Source organism: Myotis davidii, unplaced genomic scaffold, assembly GCF_000327345.1.
Source record: "Myotis davidii unplaced genomic scaffold, ASM32734v1 scaffold705, whole genome shotgun sequence".
Classification (NCBI taxonomy): Eukaryota; Metazoa; Chordata; class Mammalia; order Chiroptera; family Vespertilionidae; genus Myotis; species Myotis davidii.
In genome coordinates, this window is record NW_006296405.1 from 2,097,633 (window position 1) to 2,121,877 (window position 24,245).

The 24,245-nt window shown below is 41.7% G+C and overlaps 1 protein-coding gene across 1 annotated transcript in view; it reads right to left on the bottom strand.

The window, feature by feature from the left end:
• Positions 1-24,245, bottom strand: part of SND1 (staphylococcal nuclease and tudor domain containing 1) — a 451,387-nt gene that overhangs the window by 204,081 nt on the left and 223,061 nt on the right. Inside the window, exon 13 of the mRNA XM_006771404.2 lies at positions 8,196-8,306. Within this exon, the coding sequence (XP_006771467.1) occupies positions 8,196-8,306 (111 nt within the window). The remainder of the gene's footprint in view (positions 1-8,195; positions 8,307-24,245) is intronic.

The window sequence follows — 24,245 nt, forward strand, 5'->3', positions numbered from 1 at the left end:
GAGAAGAGAATAACGATTCTGGATAAATGATCACGGCTGACCTGGGATGGGATGGGATGGGATGGGATGGGATGGGATGGGATGGGATGGGGTGGAGGGAGGCTGACAAACCCAATTATCTAGGATGGATATTCTAGAATGACTTCCTCCAAACTAATATAACAAGTTCAGATTAATGACTACAGAAAAGAGTGGACAGAGATATCTGTTTCTTACTATGAGTTCCTATCTGTTTCTTACTATTTGACCATGACCTGCAGAACCACTCAAAGCTTTGTATATAAAAAAGAAAAAAAACTAATAGGTTCCAACTTTATCCCAAACCCCTCACACTAGTCGTCAAGGTGAGTCTCACAGGTTGAGTTCTCTCAGCTGTGTCCCTGGCCTTGTGTAGTTTCCTTATATGCATGTGGAAGGGAAGGGTAACATGAAGAGTGAACAGATCCTCTGAATATCCCGAAGGAGAAAACTATTTGGAAATGGAGACATTATACAGCTCTCCAGAAGTGGCCATTTGTGCTGCCTTAAATGCAGATTGATTACTGCTATTTGGATGTTGAGTGCATCATCTTTTCTGAGGAAAGGGAAAAGCTCAATTTCCCCACATTCAGCTGTGTCGTCAAATCACTTACCTACACCAGTTCTTTTAATGCATTTTCCTGTTATCACAGACTCTTGCAATAGCTTATCTACCCTACACCCCAACAGCGAAGCCCCACACACTGACACGTGCTGCATAACATTAGCAACCTCATGACCATGACACCTAACTGCAAGTTCAAAATGTAGTGGGGTGTGCACTCCTGGGTTAAAGAAGAAGGGAAGCCATCAGGATAATGACGAGAAAGAACAGCCCCCTTCCTTTGCACTGGCTTCCAACGTGCACTGGCATGATGCAATGCTACTGCTGAACAGGACAGAAGAACACTGGCCCAACTCCAGCTTTCGATGAAGCCTGGGCTAAAAATCCAACCGTTCCCTGGAGGTAGAGGAATCTGCGATTATGCAGAGGAGAAAGAAAAACTTCAATCCAAGCTCTGTTTTTAACAGTATTCGGTAGGATCTGGTTTGAAACAATAATAAATTTCATTTGTTGAGGTCATTAGATTGAAAGTGAGAACTCTTGGATTATTTAAAGCTGTGTCATTGAACTACTGAGAAGATAAGAACAGAGGCTGGATAGAAGAGAATTTCAGAGACGTGCTCTCATGGGAAAATTTAATAAAAGAGATGGAATAAAAAAGATGTACGGCGGGCAGTATAAACACAGAGGGAGAAAGAGGAGGGGCTCAGAAAACAGGTAAGAAAATAGAAGAAATAGGGAAAATAGCACTATCTAGAGGCACTACTGAAGTTATTTAATGTCTGTCTCTCTGAGATTGCGTGCTTTGCAAGGCTTGAGTCCATTACCTTTTTCCACCACTATTATCCCCAATGCCTGGGCCCCAGGATACACTCATGGAAATGAGAAGAAAGAAAAGAAAAAAATGAAAAGCCATCACATGCAAAATAAACTAGCCTTGCACAACTGCTCCCCATAGAGGAATGATTTGTTTGCTCGGAGAACTGGTTAACTCCTGTAATCTATACATGGTGATAGGATAGATTAGATCTAAAATTTTAAAACACTCTCAAATTCAACTCCAATTTCCTCACTGGATTGGTATGCAGATGAAACTTACTTCTTATTAAGATATTTAACAAATCAGGACTGTCAAACCAGAAGAACCGAGCTCTTCCATTTTTCCATTTAAGTATCCTAAAGTCAAAGTTTTTAACTTTGCAACAGAAAGTGCGGGTGGAAGACAGTCTTCACATTACATTCAAAACTGATACTGTAAATGTCAGTTAGATTATAGATACCAAGAGGAAGAATTCTATCAAAAAGTGTTGTACTTTCAAAGCACAGGGTGTGTGTGTTTTTTCCACCTATTGAAATTTTGAGGGAAAAATTTCTATAAATCAGAAAAAATGGGAGCTGCTGTGGCTAAATAAAGAATGAGAGGCCAAGAGCACTTCTTTCCCAGTGGTACTGAAAGCACTTCAGTGCAAATGCAACACACAGCCACAAGTCACTGCTACAAAGGCATGGAAATTACATCACCACGGGAGATTCTTTCTTACAACAATTTGATAAGACTTTAATCAAGGACTGGTGTTGATGGGGTTTGGAGATATAGAAGTCAGCAAGGCAGGAGAACTAGTTGGTTTTTATTTTTTAAAGAAAGGGGGTGTCGCCCTAGCAGGTTTGGCTCAGTGGAGAGAGAGTGTCGGCCTGCAGACCGGGTTCCAGCTTCAATTCCGATCAAGGGCACATGCCTGGGTTTTGGACAAGATCCCCACTGCGGGGCTTGCAGGAGGCAGCCGATCAATGATTCTCTCTCATCATTGATGTTTCTCTCTCTCTCTCCATTCCTCTCTGAAATCAATAAAAATATATTTTCCCCCAAAAAAAGAAAAAAAGAAAGGAGGTGTTGCAAGGTTTGCTCAATCAGAAAACAGCCCCTGGAGGGCGTAGGAAGAGAAGGAGCCACGGCAGAGCTGAGAGGGGCAGGCTCATGCTTGCTTCTCAAAGATGGAAGACAACATCACAGTTTTCTTAATCTGCAGTATGCTGGGCCAGAAATAGAAAATACATGAGACAGAGTCTAGCCTGCCCTTTTCTCTTCTTAGGAGATAACCCTAGACTCATTATGCACATCCAGAATGAATGGAAATTCATTTAAATTGGTTCAGACACCAGACTGTTCAAAACAATTACTTGCCCACAGTCAAACCGGGGCATCATTTTCTGTTTTGAATATATGTACACCATATCTTAATATCACAAAATCTTAGCATTAAGAGGTGCCTTAAAGAAATAAAGCCCCAGCCTTGGGCAGCTTGGCTCAGTCATTAGAGCGTCAGCCCGAGAAGGGTTCGATTCCTGGTCAAGGGCATGGACCTCGGTTAGAGGTTCAATACTCTGGCCTGGTCAGGGCTCAAGCGTGAAGCAAACAACAGATGTGTCTCTCTCACGTCAATGTTTTTCTCTCTCTCTCCACTCCCTTCCACTCTCTCTAAAAATAAATGGAAAAAATATCCTACTCCTCCGGTCAGGATTACAAAAAAAGAAAGAAAGAAAGCCCTACCCCTGGCTGGTGAGGCTCAGTTGGTCGGGCATCGTCGTGTGCATCAAAGGTTGCAGGTGTAATTCCTGGTCAGAGCACATGCCTGGGATGTGGGATCAATCCCCAGTAGGAGGTGTGCAAGAGGCAGCCGATAGATGTTCCGCTCCCACACTGATGTTTCTTTCTCTCTCCCTCTCCCTCTCCCTTCCTCTCTCTCTAAATATCAATAAGTCTTAAAAATAAAATAAAGAAAGCCCCAACTTCTGAACTAACAGAAACGTCTGGGTTTTGCTGCAATGAGTGGCAGAGGCTAACAGTCTCTAGATCTTAAAGTATGACATTTTTAAATACAGTTACCGGTAAAGAAGAATGCACACAGATAAAATATTCTCCAGCTATGGATGTCCCAGGAAAACAAGGCACACAGCCAGGCTTTGATCTAATTCCAAGCATCACCAGCTCATCTTCAGTGTCCATAACAAGCTCAACAAAAGCCAACTTGGAAGACCTCTGGAATACTAAGGAAATTCACATTCCAGCCTGTTTAAAATCATATGGATGTGTTATGCCAAGTATACAGGACAGAGTACATAAACACCTTAGAAAATAAGAAGGGCCCCAATAATGACTCAGTAACTTGGAAATCCCTCAGAAGAATATGGAGATGCTCTGAAGGAGTCAAAAGCTTGCCTTCAGTTGAGACCACTCATCAAGACTAGAAATGCAGCAGGCCAGCCGACTGAGACATGCTGTAATTAACCGAGAATTGGCAATGTTGGAAAATCAATGTGGAGAATGAAAAATTAGCATGGTGCAGAACAGAAATGATGTGTCACACCACCAAAGGAGCCCACATGATGTCCCCAAAAAGAAGCAGCAAGCCGAAACCGGTTTGGCTCAGTGGATAGAGCGTCGGCCTGCGGACTGAAAGGTCCCAGGTTCGATTCCGGTCAAGGGCATATACCTGGGTTGCGGGCACATCTCCAGTAGGAGATGTGCAGGAGGCGGCTGATCGATGTTTCTCTCTCATCGATGTTTCTAACTCTCTATCTCTCTCCCTTCCTCTCTGTAAAAAATCAATAAAATATATTTAAAAAAAAAAAAAAAGAAGCAGCAAGATAAGGAGTATCACCAAGAAATGTGGATCAGCTTCTCCTCAGTTCTTTAATTAAAAATCAGAAGGACACACACTAGAGCTCTCAGAATCCTGGACAAAGTCAAGGGCTTTCAATGGAGCCCAGGAGAGTGCATACAAAAATGCCAAACCTTATCTTGCCAGAACACAGGTAATGAGGGAGGAGGTAGCTGATAATAGACAACTGAACTAGAAAAGAAGGTCTGCATGTTGCGAACTATGGGTTTATTTAGCCTTTAAACGAAAAAAGACGTGGCTTCCTCTAAACAGGCTAGAATGTGCATTTGAGGCATAATGAGGGTTTCCCAGAAGCAGACATTTGTCTGAAGGAGCCTGGAAGGGTCAGCAAACTGAACAGAGCTGCGGAGGTGGTCTGAGCGTGTTTCTGGAAGGCAGGTGAATATGCCTGAAAGCAGTAGGCAAGCTAGAAATTGGTATTCTTCTTCCTCTTTGGTTTCACCTGGTCTCCCAATGGGCGCATAAGGCAACACTCCCTGAGCTCCCCTCAGATGATCTGAGAAAAGTTGGCAGATCACACCACCCCCCTCTGCAGAGGAAGCAGCAGCTGCAGAGCCCTGAGGAAGCTCATCAGCTCCTGGGCAGGCAGGTCCGTTGACTCGAGAGTTAACAGGCTGCCCTTTCCCCATAGCGTACAATGTTTCTCTAAAAGGTCTAATGGCCAAGCCATGCTGTGGAAAGTAAAGTTAATAGAAGAGCACTGTGCACCGTGCTGCTATCACTGGTGATAACCAGAGAGAAAAACAGGGATCCAGGAGTCAGAAACAACGAAACCTGTTGGAATTAACACCCTTGGGGGGAGGGCCTAACAAACAACTTTTTACTGAACGAATTCCAGGATGAACGATACGAACACAGCAGATGCTATTCATTTGGCCTCTGCTAACGCTTTAGACACAGTACCTCAAGAAATTTTACTTGGGAAATTAATTCAAATTAGCTTGGTTCAGCATGTAATCACTGAAGATTAAAAAGTGGCTGAAGGATGATAAACAAAAGACAGTTAAGTGAGAGTCCACACACTAAGAGACTTGGGGTCAACATCGAAGCCATTCTTGTCAGGGGTTCTACTCAAGGCCCGGGAAGACATAAACAACTCTCAAGTGAGATCTGTAGAGGACGTTAAGCTGGGAACAGAGGAAGCCCACTGACAGGGACATAAAATTATAAGGCAGAGTTCAACTGAAAAAAAAAAAGTTAATCTATCTTGGGGAAAACGACCCCAAACTCCCATAATACTCCATAGACAGGCAGGGTAAAGGGCAAAGCAGCATGGAAAAAGACCTCTGACACGCTGTAACGTGACAGAAGCAAGAATGCTAAGGGAACACGAGGTGTGTGTCATGGAGAATGGAGCGCTACATACTGCAGGCAAACAAAAATAAAGCAGAGCATCAGAAAATAGCTGATCTTGAAGTGAGGCCAACTTTATCATTTAAAAGGGGGGGGGGGGGTACATTCTGCACTGAAGAAATGTTTTAATGGCTACAAAACCACCATTCTTATCTGGCAGGTGTTCCGGTCTTTCTCAGATCTGAAGTGGTCTCCCTGGGGGTTAGCGTCAGAAGGTGGCTCTGGGCTGGCCGCTGTTCTGAGGCTCACTGACAATACTGCCCCAAAGGAAAACTCACAGTTCAGGCTGGCCATTTCTCCTCAATCTTGAGAGGTCTGCACTGCCTTAAAGCAATGCCTCACAGGCTCGGGGAAGTAGTCAATTTCTCTCCGTTTACTCAACCTGCAATAGTGCACTGACCCTGAAGCCAGTTTTTCCACCATCCATCTGGAAGCAATGGCTCAACACAATTATCTCCAGGCAGCTCACTGCTTTAGCAGGCAGGCACCTTGTTACATTCCTTCAGCTCAAAATGGGTACTGGACTAAAGAGGCTCTTTTCTTCTTAAAACCTAAAACCTAAGAAATTCACTCTCTATACAAACTCATTAAACATGACAGCACAACACAGCTACTTCAAACAGCATAGTAGGAGAGCTTGTGTGGCCTCACTTTCCAGAGCAGCTATGCAAAGGACTTTCATGCTCACCTGCTGAAGAGAATTAAGTCTTCACTGTGGCAGAGTAAACCCGGGTAGAAAATAGGCTTCTCTGGGAATGCATAACCTGTTTTTCAAGTTACCACCAGACCAAGCTGGGCTCACCCAGCACAGATTCACCACCCTAAAACCCACCTTAACTATCTACACTAATAAAAGAGAAACATGCAAATTTGTGTCACTCCACTATGCCCACCAGCCAATCAGGATGAGTATGCAAATTACCCAACAAAGATGGTAGTTAGTTTGCATATGCAGGCACAGAGCGAAGACTAAAGGCTCTGCCGAAGCGAAGACTGAAGAGGACTGAAGATGACTGAAGACTGAAGAGGCTTGCCTTCTCTGCTATGGTCAGAGTGGAGAAGTCTCCAGGCTTGCCTTCTCCACTGCGGCTGGAGCGAAGGCCTGGGTCCTGGGTGCCGGAGGAAAACCGGTGCCAGCAGCCAGGGGAAGGAAGGCCTATTGCACGAATCTCTTCATGCAACAGGCCTCTAGTAGTCTAATGATTGTCCATTTTCTAGAGTAACTAGATCATCAAATAGTACTTAAGAGATGTGAAGCAACATTTCCCACAATGGGTTCTTTCAGCCCAGCTGACTTAGTGATAACATGGGCAGGGAGAGAAAAATGAGGAAGCGAGGAAGAATGAGAGAAACACCATTTATGGATTCTCTATCATGTTATTTTATAGCTGCCATTAATGAGCCTTAAATGAACAAAGATACTGGTATTTTCACTGAACTTCTTGTGCTCAAGAATCAGGTCCGTACTATCTATCAATCCGTACTACCTAGACTGAGCCCACCGGGGAAAATCCACAAGAAATAATCCAAAAAGCTGCAGCAGTTTGACTGGCTGATTTCTGAGCTGACATTCTGTGTGACATTCTACAGATGCTCTATCCATCAGGATGTGACATGGTAGGAGAGGTAAATGTCACATATCAGGGCAACGTTCTGGGCCAAAGAGCAAGAGAAGTGATCTCAATGACAAAGTCTTAAGTATAAATAACAATGTGACCAAACTCACTCCTCCTCTAACTATAGAGCATGACCTGGCAATTACCAAACTTCTAAAACTAAAGTACAAGGCCTCAGAAAAATGGCCGAGTGAGGCAAGCACCTGCATCACTATTTGAAATAGTGGATGTATTTTGGTTGAGTCCAAGCAGGCTGCTGAGCGATCCAAGTCAGCTCAGCAATAGCAGCCCAGAACTTGCTCTGTTTCCTGGGAAGTCTGGGAATCACTCAACAACCAGCACCACCCAGTGACAGCCTTCTCAGCGAGTAAAAGCCTTGAAGGATGTCGCTGGTAGGAAATATTGCTGAGCAGAATGCATGTCCTTGGGGCAACCAGCCACGGGGATGAAGGACAAAAGTAAAATGTCACAGGGCTTCTCAAATGCTCTCCTGCCAACTGTCAGAAGTGTGAAAGCAAAACTCATTTCCTAATAAATGTTTTCATTTCCTTTGTACATGACAAAAGGTCTGGAGGTGTTAATGGGAGGGGCTAGGGAACAGAGGCCTCTGGAAGTAGGAACCAGAGGCAAATGTCCTGCACACGTGAGCAGGGCTTCACTGTTCGTCCCGGGGAATGAAGACAGCACAGTGATGACAACAGCATCTCATACAGTACTTGATCTCCACAGAAAGATCGTCTCTAATATATCTCTATGACACTGAGGTCCAAGTATACTTAATCAAGATTAGACAGCAAGTTCGAAGTGTGCCCCTTTTCTTTTCATGGGGGAAAACTGGAATAAAAGAATATAGGCTTTCTCAGCATATTATTTCCCATAACATTCTGCCCAGGGTTAGGCAGGAAATTGGGAAAGAGAAAAGGGGCCATGGATCCCAATGCGTTTAATAATTATTCATCTCACCTGGCCTCTGCGGCAAGCAGCTCGTCATAGTGAGAGGATCTCTGATCGTCATCCTGCCGGTATCTGATCACCGTGGCTAGACCTTTGCTGACAAGGGCCTCGGCAATGTTTCTGCAACAGAAAAGATAGGTCAGTGAGCACCAGAGGTGCATATGGGGCTCAGTCAACAGAAATAATAACAGTTCGCACCTGGAGGTCTTAACGTGTCCTGGCAGAAGGAGGAGAAGCCGAGGATTTTAAGACCAATGAGCTGCTAAGCTAGAAATCCAAATAAAAGATGGAATAAAGTTCCCCAGCTCAGCACTTTTTGGCTGGTACAGTCAGATGCTCTATCAATCCGTACATAAAAACAAGCAGAGGATATCTATAAGAAGCCCACATTAGGCCAGCCTTTCTACAGAATGTTATCAATAAGCTACTACCTTCAAGAAAAGTCTGCTTTAAAACATCAGATAAACAGATAAAAAATAAAAACACATAAAAGCATGACCTAAATTTCTCAAAATCTCTTCTCTAGCCTACCCTATAACTAGCAAATGTCTTATTCCAGTTTGGCAGTGTTAGAAACACTGGTCTAACATAACACTCGGTGCCTCCCTTCTCATCAGAACTCCTGAGCGTGGCTCTCCCACCCAAAGGGGCGTGCAGAAGGTGAGTCTATGAGTGAACTGGGGAGGGAAGGGGAGGAAGGTACTGGGGTGGGATAAAAGTTCTTCATAGAAAATGGCATAAAATGGGGGAACAAATAAAATCTGAGATGACCAGCTGTGGAATAATATTCCGAGTAGTCTTTTTAGGACGAAAGAACATGCAGATTAGAATCCTTCTTAAATCAGTTCCCAGTGGTGTTCAATCTTCTTCCCTTTGCTAGAATTAGAAAGAGGTCCTACTCTAAGTGACTTATGTGTACTAAGTAGAGAAGAGTGCACTGGACACGACTCTCAGACAACTAATGAAGCCTATCTGCATGGTTCCTCCCCTTGCTGGAAAGAACCTTGTGAAGCACTCACTCTACAAAAACAAATTTTCAAAAATTACCTGTAGCAAGTACTGGCACCCAAGAGGCATTAAGTTATTGGGGCAGACTGGTGGTTATGTCTTTCTTTGTGTCTGTCATAATTACATGAAAGGTCCCACTCAAACCATCTGGCGAGCTGCCCTTTAGGGAGGGGGTATGCTAAGCAATAGGCGACTATACCATATGCTATGATTTAGTGTTGTTTGGAAATGTAGTTAACTCTTAACAAACTGATGTTCCTAGAGCCTCAGATTTGGAGATGCTGGGAGCTGAACTAACCATTTTATGTGCACGTTTAATCCACTTAAAGAAGGATTCTCTTCATCAAAACCCAGGAAATTACTGTTTTAAAAGATGAAGAAAAAAATAGTATGTGCAGAAGGGAAAGGAAGAAAAGATGCTGTGGCCGATTCCCCTCTGCTGCCTGTTTATCTACTGCCAGCACGATATTAATATCTCCAAACCACCACGGAATTAGCACTTCTCAAATCCACTCCCACAAAGAGGCTGCTTTGCTGGCCACCCTGTCTCCTGAGTCACCGCATCAGCATGCTGGTACACGCTGTCATTATCACAGAGCTGGGTTTGGCAGCATGGAGAATGCCAACAGCCCCAAGTCAACAGCTGTAGAGGTTGATATATGGTGAGAATTTAACTCAGGGTGTCACCATGAAGCCCCAAGTGGGCAGGAGAGGGGCTCCCCTTGTAGCACGCTGAGAGGTCTGAGGATTGGAAATGCCAGAAGAACAAAGACGTATTTGTTACTGCATTTTGAATTGCTGCGCATTGACATTTTACAGTCAATACATGGGATCTGGAGGAGAGAGTTGGAATGACAAAGCAGGCAAGAAAAAATTCAACACAAACAAGCTTCTATCTGAAAAAGCAAGAGAGCACTAAGCAAAACAGCACAAATGTTTAATGATCCACTCCTGTTAATGCTGCTCAAATCAATTCACAGGATTACTGAGTACCTGCGTGGCCAGCGAGCACCAAGGGCACAAGCATTCCTTATGCCTGCTGCCCTCTGTATCCTGTCAACAGTGTCCACAAGTCGGCGAAGGCCTCAGATTCCCAACTCCACACCCTGCCCACACCCTCCTTTTCTTTCTCTCGGAAGCCTAGAGTGTAAGCCGGATTCTCTTAGCTTCATGTCTCTAATTGCAGATTTCTCCTGGAGGAACAGTTGTGGTGCTGCTGCTTAGCAGTAAGGAGAGTAAAAACACATGAAATAATAATAAGCACCATCATTACTGGGATGAGCCAGGCATGAGAATCATGTCACATGTGTTTTCCTCTTGGTGTGTGCTCCCTTGTGATACTCCTCAGTGTCTATCTTCCTTCTAAATTATGAGGTCAGAGAGGGCAAGAGTCTCCTCGTTCTTGCTCAGTAACACAGGGACTAGACCACACTTGACACAAAGGAGACAGTAAATATTACTGGATGAAAAAAATCTAACTTATTTAGGGTAACTTTTCACTGTGGTAAAAATCACAGCATATTCTTATAATTTTATTTTAATACATCCTGAAACTCGAGATACTCTCGGAAATGTCAGAAAAACGCCCAATCATTCCGGAGAGGCAGCACTGGAACATTATTTATTATCCTAAGCATATATTAGCCAAGCTTGCTGAGAACAGAATTAAGGACAAAAGCTTTCTACATACGCCTTACCAGCTTTTGTCTTTCTCCTCTCCATTATCTAGGACTTAGAATTAAAGGGAATGAAAGGGAGAGAGGGAAAACGGAATTGGCCTAGTCCATGTACTTGACTCTCTCATTCATTTCTTTTGGCTGCTAATGAAAGGTCAGGAGATTCTGCCCCGCCCCGCCCCCAAAGATGGTTCAGAAACGGACACTGCTGTGTTGATCATTTGCCCAGTAAGAAAAGAGAACATTAAATTACGTGCCATGACATTATGTCGCTTTAGACAAATTTATAAGTTCTGCTTTCTTGAGTGTATCAGTAATTCTACTCCAATTACACGTCTGGCTCAAATGGATAATTCACAATCAGCATACAAAAAGGACACTACTAACAGCCTGAGAATTAGCGCTGGGATTGAGTTGCTTCTCCAAACTGAAAGAGAAATTTAGGTTCTATTAAAAGTGAACACTTTCCATTAGACATGATCAGATATCCTTGATACAAACATAACCAACACACAGATTTTCTCCAAAGATTTGTACTAGTTGAAATCTTCCCCCCCCAAGTAGGTTGTTTAATCAGCACATGCTTTCCAATAATAAGATATCTCTGAAACCGTGGGGTCCTAATATTCTGCCAACTTGGAGAAAAGGTGTTCTATGTCCATACTCGAGAATACAGTTATTTAAATAGATTTCATTTACAGGAGATTATAATTGTTTTATCACATTTTTGGCAGTCTTCTCCATCCACAATCCCTCCACCCCAATCAAAACTGACAGAAAAGTTGCACATACTGTATGAAGAACAGACCCTCCATCTTTGAACCATGTGAGGGTAAGTAACTGACCAGGTGTACCATCACCCCCAAATATTTTAGTGTTCATTTCCTACAAACTAGGATATTTTCCTATATAATAATAATAATAATAATAATAATAATAATAAACAATGAATAGAATAGGATATCAACAAGAACACAATATTATCATCTACAAACCCCACCCAAATTTTGCCAATTGTTCTAATAAAATACTTAGGGGGGAAAGGACCTAATTCAGAATCAGTGTTACATTTAGATGTCATGTCTCCTCAGTCTGGAACACTTCCTCCGTCTTTCTTACAATGCGTGACTTGACACTTGGAAGAGCATAGTAGGCCAATTACTTCTGTGTCCGATGCAGGTTATGCATCATTGGAGGCAACACACAGAAGACATGTTGTACTGTTCCCTAAGCCCCCTATGAAATGATCTATAATTTACCACTGATGTCTACTTTAATCACTTGATCAGGATGGTGACTACCAGGCCTCTCCACTGTAGTTACTCCTTTTCCTCTTTATAACTATAGGAGACACTTTAAACTATGTAATTTTCAGCCCTCAAACTCACAAGTTATTCATTTATTTATTTGAGCAGTATAAACTCATGGAATCTCATTTTATTCAAAGGGTTATAATCCACTACTATCATTATTTATTCTGATGCTGAAATTGCTCCCAATCTGGCTAGTGAAAACTGGCTCAAGTGGGCTTCTGTGCCCTATGGACATGCCCCCATCATGCTTTGAGCATGTCCTGATTTCCAGGACAACAACATATCCGGGCTTATCTTGTGCTGTTTTCTATAACTCTGAAATTAGCCCAATTATCTAGTAGCCTACACTTACATCATTATTTCTAAATATTTATTTCTAATACTATTGGAAACCATGTGTGGCAGTCATGAAAATGTGCCTCTCAGATTTCCCACTGCAGGAAGCATTTCTCAGTGACAGTCCCAGCTGCTGTGCTCGGGACCAAGGCTATGCTTTCCACCAGCCATTACCAGCCAAAGACTGAGCACAGACAGCAGAGATACTAATGCAGGCCTATTGCTGAGACTTTGGACTCCTCTGATGGGCAACTTTGGCTTGCGGACTCCTTGTCAGCTTGGCAGAAACTCTTAGAATTAACTGTCCTACAGCTCAGACTTTTCCAGTTTGACCTTCCTTCCTTCCCTCCCTCCTCTCCACAGGGCTGAGGCCCACAGTGCAGTCTGATGGCTCTCCCAGCCTCATCCAGATCCCTGCGAACAGTCTTCCCCAATTAAACTCTCGCACTGCACATCTAGTCCCATCTTGGCATCAGCTTCTTAGAAAACCTGAAACAATATATCATGAATTAACACAGATATCTACAATCCAATTCAATATTACAGGGCTCACTGTAGTTTTCTTCCTTTCCATATTTATACCTCCCTTCTCTGACTGTGAGAAACCTGGCTTGCATTACCCTTAATGTTTTACTTATAAGAAAAATCTCCCTTTATATACATATACACTTACTTGCTCACTCATACATACTGTGACTTCCTTGATTTAGTACCTAACAATAGAGCTAATTTAAGAGGAATACACTACTTAATAAAAAAAAGGACCTGGGTTAAATGGACAAGTATTTTAAGAGTGGGCATAGGGAATAATAACACACACACACACACACACACACACACACACACACACACCCTTCATTCTCCATCTAAATAAGGATAACAAGTAATTCTCAATGGTTCTGTCTCACAGATCTCTATCTAGCTGTTTGAACTTAACATTTGCCACTTAAAAACCATCTACATTTTATCAGTCACTGAGGTGTCCATGGAGATTATAAAAGCCGAATATTTTCCTTAAGGCAAGCAAACGTGAGGGCACATATTCAGAACAAAGCAAGCTCATAAAGAAATGCCTCTACAATGTATTTTAGTCAAGGCTAAAGGAAAGGGGTGACAGATAATTAACAGCTCAATTCATTCATAACAGTTGCATTAGCAATAGCAGAGGTACATATCTCAGTATGTGCACAAAAATACACACCCTCCTCATACAATTTCTTTACAATAATTTCAAGGTCCTGTGGTCAAATTTCATAAACAGCAGAAAATGCATCCCATAGCTATTCACTATGAGACAACCCAGAACCAACAAGACATCAGGCACATAGCTTGGGCCTCCGTCATCTGTGAACCTCCAACTCCAGTATCTTGTGCTGGAAAACTGCCTTTTCATACCGCCTGTACCTTCCCCACAGGGACAGACTTTCTCACAAGTCCTGAGATGGAGAACACCAGCCGGCAGAGTTCCAGTTCTGATTTCTAACCTACCCGGTGGCTCCCCTCACTGCACCTCAGCTTAACAGGGATGCTCTGCTGTGGGCTGAGCCACAGGGGAGCTTCACTATGCTGACATCCTTCTCTGCCACCAGGTCAGAGACAAGCCAGGAGGAAGAGGTCGCCACAGGACTTGATAAGGAGGCAGAAAGCGAGGAAGACTAGAGAAGTAATTTCTTCAGAATATCAGGTCCACTTTTACTCATGTCTATGGAAAACGCGGCCTTTCCACTCTAACAGATACTAAAGAAGTGGGGAAATGACAGCCTACGGGCCCCAAAGCCTTCCTTCGCTACCGGCTCACAAGAAGACCTCTATACCCATGCTTTTGAGGCAGGAACCGGGTAATTTCAGGCTTGAGTTAGACTTGGCTTTGGTAAAGCCAGCAAAAGGAGAAAGTGAACTTCTAGATCAGTGGTTCTCAACCTTCCTAATGCCGCAACCCTTTAATACAGTTCCTCATGTTGTGGTGACCCCCAATTTCATTGTTACAAATTGAACATAATTAAAGCATAGTGATTATTCACAAAAACAATACATAATTAAATATGTGTTTTCCGATGGTCTTAGGCCAGCTGTGGGCAAACTATGGCCTGCGAGCCGGATCCAGCCCATTTGAAATGAATAAAGCCCAAAAAAAAAAAAAACAAAAAAACTCCTTCACCAGCAGCAGTGTTAGCATGTATTAGTTCACACAAACACTCCATCCATGCCTTTGTTCCGGCCCTCCGGTCCAGTTTAAGAACCCATTGTGGCCCTCGAGTCAAAAAGTTTGCCCACCCCTGTCTTAGGCGATCACTGTGAAAGGGTTGTTCGACCCCCAAAGGGGTCGCGACCCACAGATTGAGAACCGCTGTTCTAGACGAAAGGGATCTGCAGCCAATGGGCAACAAACAAATAGCTCTATTAAATTGCTGTTTTTCAAACAGGCCTCAAATTAGAAAAAAGTCCTACAGAGCAACATGTAGCTTCCAAAAGCTTGTATGATGACACCTCTAGGGGTCACATGTGACCTCTCCCACTTAGTGTCTTTGTGCTCCAGTGACTGAATTCCCATGAATCTGAAAATGATGATTTACCGTCTTTTTTTTTTCTTAAAATATATCAAGGAGGTGCTTCCCACATAACCAAGTGGCATATGTAGACGAGATTCTGTTTTAGAAGCATTAATAATTAGAAACAGCTGAGGTAGCACAACATCCTTTATAGATTTTCCAAATATCTTTCCTACTGTCTTCTCTGATTTTTCTTTTCTCCCTTGACCTAATGTAAAATTCTAAAAATAACTAAAATCATTTTTGGGAGTCTTCTTACTCTTATCTGCTTCTTTATCTGTTTAGCAAGTGCCATCAACAGGACAGCCACCAGAGGATCTGCACAGTGGCTAGGGACTTTCCCAGAATGCATGACATTGAAAACAAAGAGGAAGATTCAAATGCCTGGATGTTCCCAGCCAGGCTCTAGAAACTAGGGTAAAACGGGGTCGGGGTGGGGTGGGGGTGGCGGATATGATTATCAAGGATTGTATAAGGCACATGCAGTCTTAGGGCAGCACATCCTTGTTCCAGGCTCTTAGAGCCAAAGGTAATTGCTTTTAACACTCCACCAACCCAGCTGTGGCAATACTGAACATAAGATATAGCATGACCTACAGCGAAGCATGACCACAGAAAGCCAGACTCAAGAATGGGCAAATATGGAATGGGACTTAACTGAATGGCCTTAGATGCAGATCAAGCAAAAAAGCACTCCTCAGAACAAAAATGTCTAATAAGTTTTAGTTCATGTTTATTGAGCACTTAAAAAATGCACAAGTCCTAAACACAACTGTTCTTTTCATGAGAGCATTTTCCAGAGACTAAAGTTGAGATATGAAAATCAAGAACTCTTGGGAAAAAGAGTCTAGCCTTTTTGTATTATAATGAATCCCAATCCTTCCTCCTGGCGGAGAGGGGGATGTGGAAAGAAAACAATTAAACTAATATGGACACAGTCTAAGCAACCCCAAAGGATGCATGATTAGAACGGAACCCAAAGAGACCCATAAACAACCCTGGCAGAGAGGAAAGAAAGGAGGGAGGAAGAAAGAAACGGAGGAAAGGAGAAAGGGAAGAGAGAGAAAGGAAAGGAGAAGGAAAAGAAAGAAAAAATCATTCCATGAAAAAATTATTGCTTTGTACAAAGTTAAATCCTTGAACCTCTAGAGCAGCAGTCGCCAACCGGTGGTCCGTGAAGTCCGAAAGGTTGGCAACCGCTGCCCTTGAGCACATACCCCTCCAAACTTCACTATAAAGAATAGGCTTACTCCTGAGCACTGACAATAACTTCTCTAGCTTCAGAGGCCATGTTCCACTGCGCACCAACAGTAACCTTCCGTTTGGAAGAAAAGAAATAAAACCAAAGATACCTTGGGACCAGGGTTTTAGAAGTGGGTGATGAAGAGATGTCACTTCATACTCAACCTGCCAAGAAAAGCTAATTCTCTACTCCAAGGCAGCTCTGGGCCATATCACACCCATTACCTTACTTCCACTCATGCCTACACAAGGGTGTGTCTACCACCCTTGATCTCCTGAAAGAAAAACTAACAGACAAGAAAATAAGACAGAAATATGGAGCCCCTCTTAACTGCAGGGGACATGTCCCAAGACCCCCAGTGGATATCTAAAACCAGGGACAGTACTGAAGCCTATATGCCCTTTTTTCTTCCTCTACATAAATACCTGTGATCAAGTTTAAGCGATAAATTAGGCATAGTACATGGTTAACAACAATAACTAATGGCAAAACATAGTGATTATAACAATACACTATAACAAAAGTTACGTGAATGTGGTGACTCGTTTCAGGGGCCCCTGGAGCTGTCTCCTGCAGTCTCAGTGCTTTCCGGCGCAGCACACTGCTATCAAGCAGAACCTGCTCGCTGGCCATGTCTCCCACCCATGGACTTAATGCCTTTCCCATCTTGACCAAGCATTCCTTTATCATGCACTATGGTCGTTAACTTTAGGAGGTGCAACAGCAAAACTAGAACAGATTTATTTTTCCTTCTTCACACTTTTAGTAATAGAAGATTCGTTCTTACTGTTGATCTTAGCAAACTCAGCACACGATTTTTTTTTTCTTATTACGTGAGAACTTTCACCTTTTCATTTAAAGAAAGCACTTTATGGCTTCTCTTTGCCATATCCAAATAGCTAGCATCACTGCTCTTGCACTTTCGGGCCATTATTAAAAATAAATAAAAGTTACTTGAACACAAGCACAGTGGATCTGATAACCAAAATGGCTATTAGCTGGTCAACGTGCAGGTAGCAAACACAGCATGAAGATGCCAGACAAAAGGATGATTCATATCCCAGGAGGGATGGAGCAGGACAGCGTGAGATTTCACCAGGCTACTCACAACAGCCCATAAGTTAAAACTTAGGAATTGTTAATATTTAAGGACCATTGTTGACAGAAGGTAACTGAAACCGAGGAAAGTGAAACTGTAAAAAAGGGGGACTACTGTACTTGGAGGAGGCAGAATTAAACTCACTTCATAACTCTAGCTAACGGAGAGAATGGTGTTGAAAATATGGGTCGAAGTGATTTAGAGAAGGAGGGGGGAGAAGCTTAACACCAAATAGCTCTATCAAACAGTTATGATTACTAAATAGACAATTTTATTCTGCCCCTAGGATTTCTGCAGTACTGTAATCTTATTGCCACCTCTTATATGATATTTTCATTTATTCAGCAATATCATGGTGATGGCTTTATAAGACAAAGAAAACTGGAATTGTACTCTATTATGCCAGCTCCTCTCTGAGTATCACTGCATTTCCAAGTCAGCAAAATATCTGAGGAAGTTAGGACAATGATGAAGCTTGGCTATATATATGAGGGGCACATTAAATGTAAGTGGCAATAAAACAACATCACCTTCAAATATCTAATATTTTCCCCAATCTCCAATCCTCAAAGTAAGACAGAAGCAAAACAGTGAAGAAAAAAAAGGTCTGTTTCATGGACAAACTACAAGGACTTACCTATCTGAATCTCCCTTATACAACGGGGATATGTACCCAAGTGACACTCCCTCTATTACACAGACATCTTCCCAGAAGGAGACCAATAGATCTTTCAAAAACAATGAAGGCAATCAATTAACCCTTTGAGGTCGTTCGTCTACTCTCAGCCACCAAAGCTTTTTTACCGTTCCAGTCGTATGTCTGCTCTCAGCCACCACAGCAAGGAACCGTACGAATCTTAACTCTATTCATTCATGTATCAGTTCATAATTTCTCTGAAAGCTCTTAAGTGTCTAAGCGACCTTGTCACGAACCAAAACATTGCCCCGACAAATCAGAGATATCGAAAGTCAATATAAACAAACGCGGTCGTTCCACACTCGCCATGCAAAACACTGTGGCGAGTCAGTTGCCTTTTGAGAGTGAAGAAATCGACAAGCTTCAGAGATACTTCGCAGAATTTCAAATAAAGCTTTACAAATTACGTTTAACTGTAATTAGGCATTCTCGCCTGTTAAGATATTTCAAAATAATACTCCAAAATGCCAAAAAGAAAGTTACCGAAAGAAGTGTACTGCGAATCTGAAAGTAACGATGAAGGTTTTATTTTGGCACCTTGAATACTGACTCTGATGTAGAAAGTGATAATGATTGTAGTGATTCTACTAGTAGTGACGTAGTTCCAAAAAAGAATTAATAAATCTTGTTTATCCTTCATAATCTTGCATGTTATGTATCACTGCTCTTTCAATGGAAATTAATTCCGACCAGTACGACACCCATGTCCAAATTTAATACGACCACAAAGGGTTAAATACTGGCTCTAGCTTAAAGAAAGTAAACTGTTAGTCAAACTGGTCAACTCATTGCTGAATACGCCACATAGTTCCAGTTCCAACTATTAGCAGGGCATGTGAGTTTGTATGATTCATCATCATGTAAAACTTGGCATTTCAAAAATAAAACGGTTCTCTAGAATAAGCTTTTCTGAAGCCTACCAAATCAGCTCATTCTCCTAACATCTCTTGCTAGGACCAGCATACTCCCAGTCACCCAGACCTGATGTCTCTCTCACTCCCATATAAAATTAGCTGTCAAAACTTTGAATTCAAATCCCCTATATATGTTTCCTATTCCATTCCTTCTCTTTACCCCAGTTGTGGCCCCCACTAATGCTCACCTGTTCTACGTACTGCAGCCTCCATTATCTGCTTTCCTTGCAATGCTGACCAATCCCAAACACTGCCAGTTTAATCCCCATAAACCCCGGGTCTGACAAATATTCATTCTCAAACCCACCATGGGCACAAAAAACTTGTTAGAAAATTTCAATACAAAGACAACATGAAGTTATCAAATATGCAATGAAGATGGAGGGGAAGGAGAGGAGGAGACAGAGGTAGAAAGAAGGAGAGAGGGAGGAAGAGAAGCAGGGAGGAGAGGTTTAGGGTTAGAAGGAAACGGACTGGGGAAAGGGAGGAAGATGAACATTTTTTCAGCAATATCCTAAATGCTTTACATTTATGAAACTATTTAATGGTCACAAAATCCTGTGGAGCCCTAGCTGGTTTGGCTCAGTGGATACAGTGTCGGCCTGTGGACTGAAGGGTCCCGGATTCAATTCTGGTCAAGGTCACATGCCCAGGTTGCAAGCTTGGTCCCCAGTAGGGGGTGTGCAGGAGGCAGCGATCAGTGATTCTTCCTCATCATTGATGTTTCTCTCTCTCTTCCCCTGTCCCTTCCTCTCTGAAATCAATAAAAATATATATATTTTTAAAATCCTGATGGAGTCAGAGTTTTTATCATTCCTGTTTTACAGATGAGAAACAGATAGGTTATAAAACTTGTCACAGAACTATAACCAACAAGAAAGGCTATGCATAGAGACATGGCACTTCATCGATAAAAAGGATCTTGCTAAAAATCCTATCCAACCCCTAAGCTGTAAACATCTGATAACAGAACTATTTCTTTGATTTTCACTCAATAATTTCAGCTTTAATGAAGATCTACTGGGTGTCTACTATAGGACAGGCACTTTAGCACACATTAACCTAACCCTCCGAGCAATACAACAATGGTAAGTATATGGTAATTCTATATAGTCACAAGAAAGAGTAAACAGTTTTAGATTTGCCTCGATTAGAAGCCAGTGGTTTTTTTTTTAATTCTAAGTCCATTTTTCTTGAGACTAAGTGCCATAAATTACAGGGTAACAGACTATAAAAGGCGTTCTATAATGGAACCTTCATATGTCTCCCTAACTCTATTCCATTAAATGCCTTTCAATCTTCTGCTTTAGTCCAACCAGTCAACTTAGCTACCAACCACGCCCAGCATTGTCCGCATCACTATGCCTGTGGCGGCGCCACTCATCTGGCACTTACCCTGTAGTGCTGTATATTATTATCTTCCTTTGTGTACATAATCGTGTCTTCCCAACTAGATCATATTCCCTACTGGTCCATAAAGAGCCAAACACTTAGTAGGCAGGCACTCAATAAATATTTATTGGCTAGCTGATTGATTTCACTCTCTGAGTTCCCAGGAGGTTCTATGGGCTGTTGGATGAAAACAAAGTAATAACTGACTGAGTCATAGAATTTTTTAGCAGAAAGAGTCCACAGAGATGAAATAATCCAAAACTTTCCATATATAAATGATGACAGAGAGAAACCCTAAAAGTTTTTACATGAGCTATCTAAAGAAACACAGACTAACACCATCACAATGGGCATCTCAGATCCTCTGATTCTCATCCTATTTCTTGTTATTATGCTACTGTCCTTTTAAGAGTCTATAAAATAGGAATACATTCTGCACATGAATCATCCAAGATGCCGTTAATACATTAAAAATTTATCAGCTCATTAAAAATAATCTGTCCATATCATATTATAAATTTGATCACTCTAATACTAATAATGCTAGCTAAAATACATATTAAACATTTAATTATAATAATTTGCTTGCCTTCTGAGGATTCAGAGGACTTTTTCTGGGAGAGGGGGAAGAAATGATTTGAAAAAGTCTGACTGCTTTTTCTCTCTATATTCTAATACAAGGTGGAAATGCTCACTGTGTTACAGAAGACCAGAGAAAAACCAAGCCACGCTTAGAGAAAAGAGTTACATTTTAATTATGATTATGAACAGGCCCAGAGAAAAATATGTCTTTCAATTTCTGGGCCCCCCCCAACATGGAGGCAACCCTCATTATTTATACTTTTTCCAGTCTTTTGTCTCCCAAATTTGGAATGAGACTTCTGGACCTTCTGTGAAGGAAGGCTGCATGCTGGGAAGGGGCCATGAGACCATATTCCAAGGCCTGGTCTGGTGCCAGCACTGACAACTCTGTCTGGGGCATAGTTTACGGCCTCTCTGGAATGGGAGTAGTCTTATTTTCCTTAATATTTAAGCAAGCAAGCATTTACAGAAGCCAAAATAGCAGGGTTAAAATTTCAAACAGCAGTTTTTATATAAGACGGATACTTCAATTGTAGACATAAAGTATGTTTTCTTTGTTCCTTTGAGAAATCAACAATTTACAAAAGAGCTGTGTAAAGAGCATGGATACTGGTATGAGGTGAAAACATCCTCACACATCCCTCCCTCAGTTAATAGTGGAAGGAACGCACTGAAGCTGTAGTCAGTAGGGGGCTCTTTCTCTGACCATCATCCCCAACACCTCAATAAATTACTGACCTAGGAGAGTCATTGACTGCAGTCATTCCTTACTTTTGTACATCATGTGGTCTTTACATGTGTTTGAAAGCCAAATATTCACATGTTTTACAGTGACTGTAAAAGACAATTGCCACCCCCCTTTCTACCTGGGTAATTTCACATTGTTGGATATTTCTCATCTACACCGTGGATGCTGAAAATCATCAGATGCTCATCCTTGCCCCTGTCCCTGACAGTCAGTGCAGACACACTGACAGTGGCCCTGCCAATTAGATGCTCCTGCTCTCGGAGGGAAGCATAGGAGGGGGGCAGTCAGAATTCATGTACAGTGGTGTCTCCCCGAGGCAGGGCTCATGCAGGTGATGGGGTCCTTAGGCTGTGCTGGTAAAGACAATGATCCTGCTTCCTGCTTCTTGGCCCTTTGGAGCTGCCCTAGTCCCCATCTATTTTCCAAGTCTCATACTCTGTCCTTAGATCAGTTCTCTCATAACTTCCCAATCTATGTTCCTCTTTAGGACAATCAGGCTTGTTTATGGTTCAAAACATCTTAAAGATTTATGAGGCTGTATTCTTAAAGTCCCTAAACATGGGTTACAGAGGTCACAGTTTCCTTTAAACCAGGAAACCTGGGAGCCCAGGCCTAGGGTGAGAGGTGGATGCCACAGTAAAGCTTCCAGAAGTATATAGGTCCAGCAAAGGCCATACAGAGTGTTCTCTTTCCAGAGTACCATTGTATTACCCAAACAGCACAGGGTCCAGGGCAGAATGTAGGAAAGCACTTAATCTTTAACCTTTTGCTTAGGAACTTGGAATAGAAGAAGTGGGGAAAATTCTTTTCTTGCCCTATCACCTCACTACTAACCGAGTGAGGAATTATTACAGTGTGATCTCTATCCAAACACCTGGTGCTCAGTGAGGTTCCATAACCAACCTGTAACCCAATATTTCGGCCATCTTGCTAAGTGGAAGCCGAAGTGCAGCAGATGAACAGTGAAGTAGGAATGGCTTTGAGGGTTTTGCCACTGGGTTAAGAGTAAGAGCCAGTTTAGGGATCTCCATGATCATATTAAAGTGTGGTGTATATAAAGGGTGAATTATCTTAAAGTCAAGAAAACATGTATTTGTTTTTACAAAGATCCTACTATATTCAGGTATAGGGATCAATTATAGGTGCTTATAAAATTGAATGAAAAGGTAAGTGTGAAGTAGGTTTATTAGTAGTAAAAGAGATTTTCCTAGTTATGTCATTTGAGTTTCTAAGCATAAATGATGCCCAACTATAGTATACTCATTACTGGAAGAAAAAAAACCAAAGGCAGTAAACTGCTTACCAGTTATAACAATTCCATATCTTAAGGTACAGAAATATAAATAAAATTTTAATTTAGTTTATTTTGTTTTGGTGTTTGCTTTCCAAAATGCACATAAGAGGTAACCAATTTTCTTAAAATAAAATAAAAAAAGACAGTGTGGTTTTTTAAAAAAGAACAGTCTAATATTAAGACATTATCTCATACCAACACTTTAATAGAGGGGAAATAATCTAAATTATAAAAAATGAGTAAGAGACAGAACAATACAGTAAAACAGATGAATATGATAAAACAGAAATCTTAAGAATAAATGTTGATCAATTCTCCTTCATCCAACAAAAGAGAGAAGTTACACAAAGCATTTATATTTATTCTTCAAAGGTGAAAGCCAGTTAATGTTCCCCACTTGTTCCAGCCCTTTGTGGCCACAGAGAGCAGTTATGAGCTCATCTCATAAAGAACTCATGGCACAGAGCAGTCATTCGGGCAGAGGATCTGGGTTCTTACCCCAGCTCTCTAGTTGTTTCAACTCATGTAAAGGCACTAAGCTGGTACCAGTTTCTGTATCTATAAAATGAAGGGGGAGATCTAAATGCACTACAAAATATGTTCCACCTCACATATATTCTAATTTTTAAAATGAACCAGCATATACTGATCAACACTCAGGCATATTCAATATATCTTTATCCTTCTGTACATATCTTTATACAGCACTAGATGATAATGTTTGAGGCCATCTAGATTATGTATCATTTCAGTAAGTGTTAAATATACCCTAAGGTTTATACACATTTCTGGTGTGGTTTGCGGAGCACTGTGGCAGCAGTTACATTTCATCCAATCCTTCCTCTAAGGACTACAGGGGCCCTATCCCCTCTGTGCACACACATAATGGTGGCAAAGGGTGGGAGGCCAGGCTACTTGAAAAATTTATGAGAAAGTATTTATTCTCTTCAGCTCTTTAATGTCCACTATTTCTTTAAGATATAATGTATTACCCAAATGCTCTGGAGTATAAAAAAAAAGAGGCTGGAGGGATGAGCAAATAAAGGATATATAGGACATTTTCTACCAGGGAAACTATTAATGTGCAAATTTTTTTATTCTTCACTGGCTAATTCCTTCTACTTTGGTTAAATATTTTATTCAGTGACAAGAAACTGACTTATCTTATTAGTACAAATGTGTTTAAAGAACCAATTAAGTAGAATTGA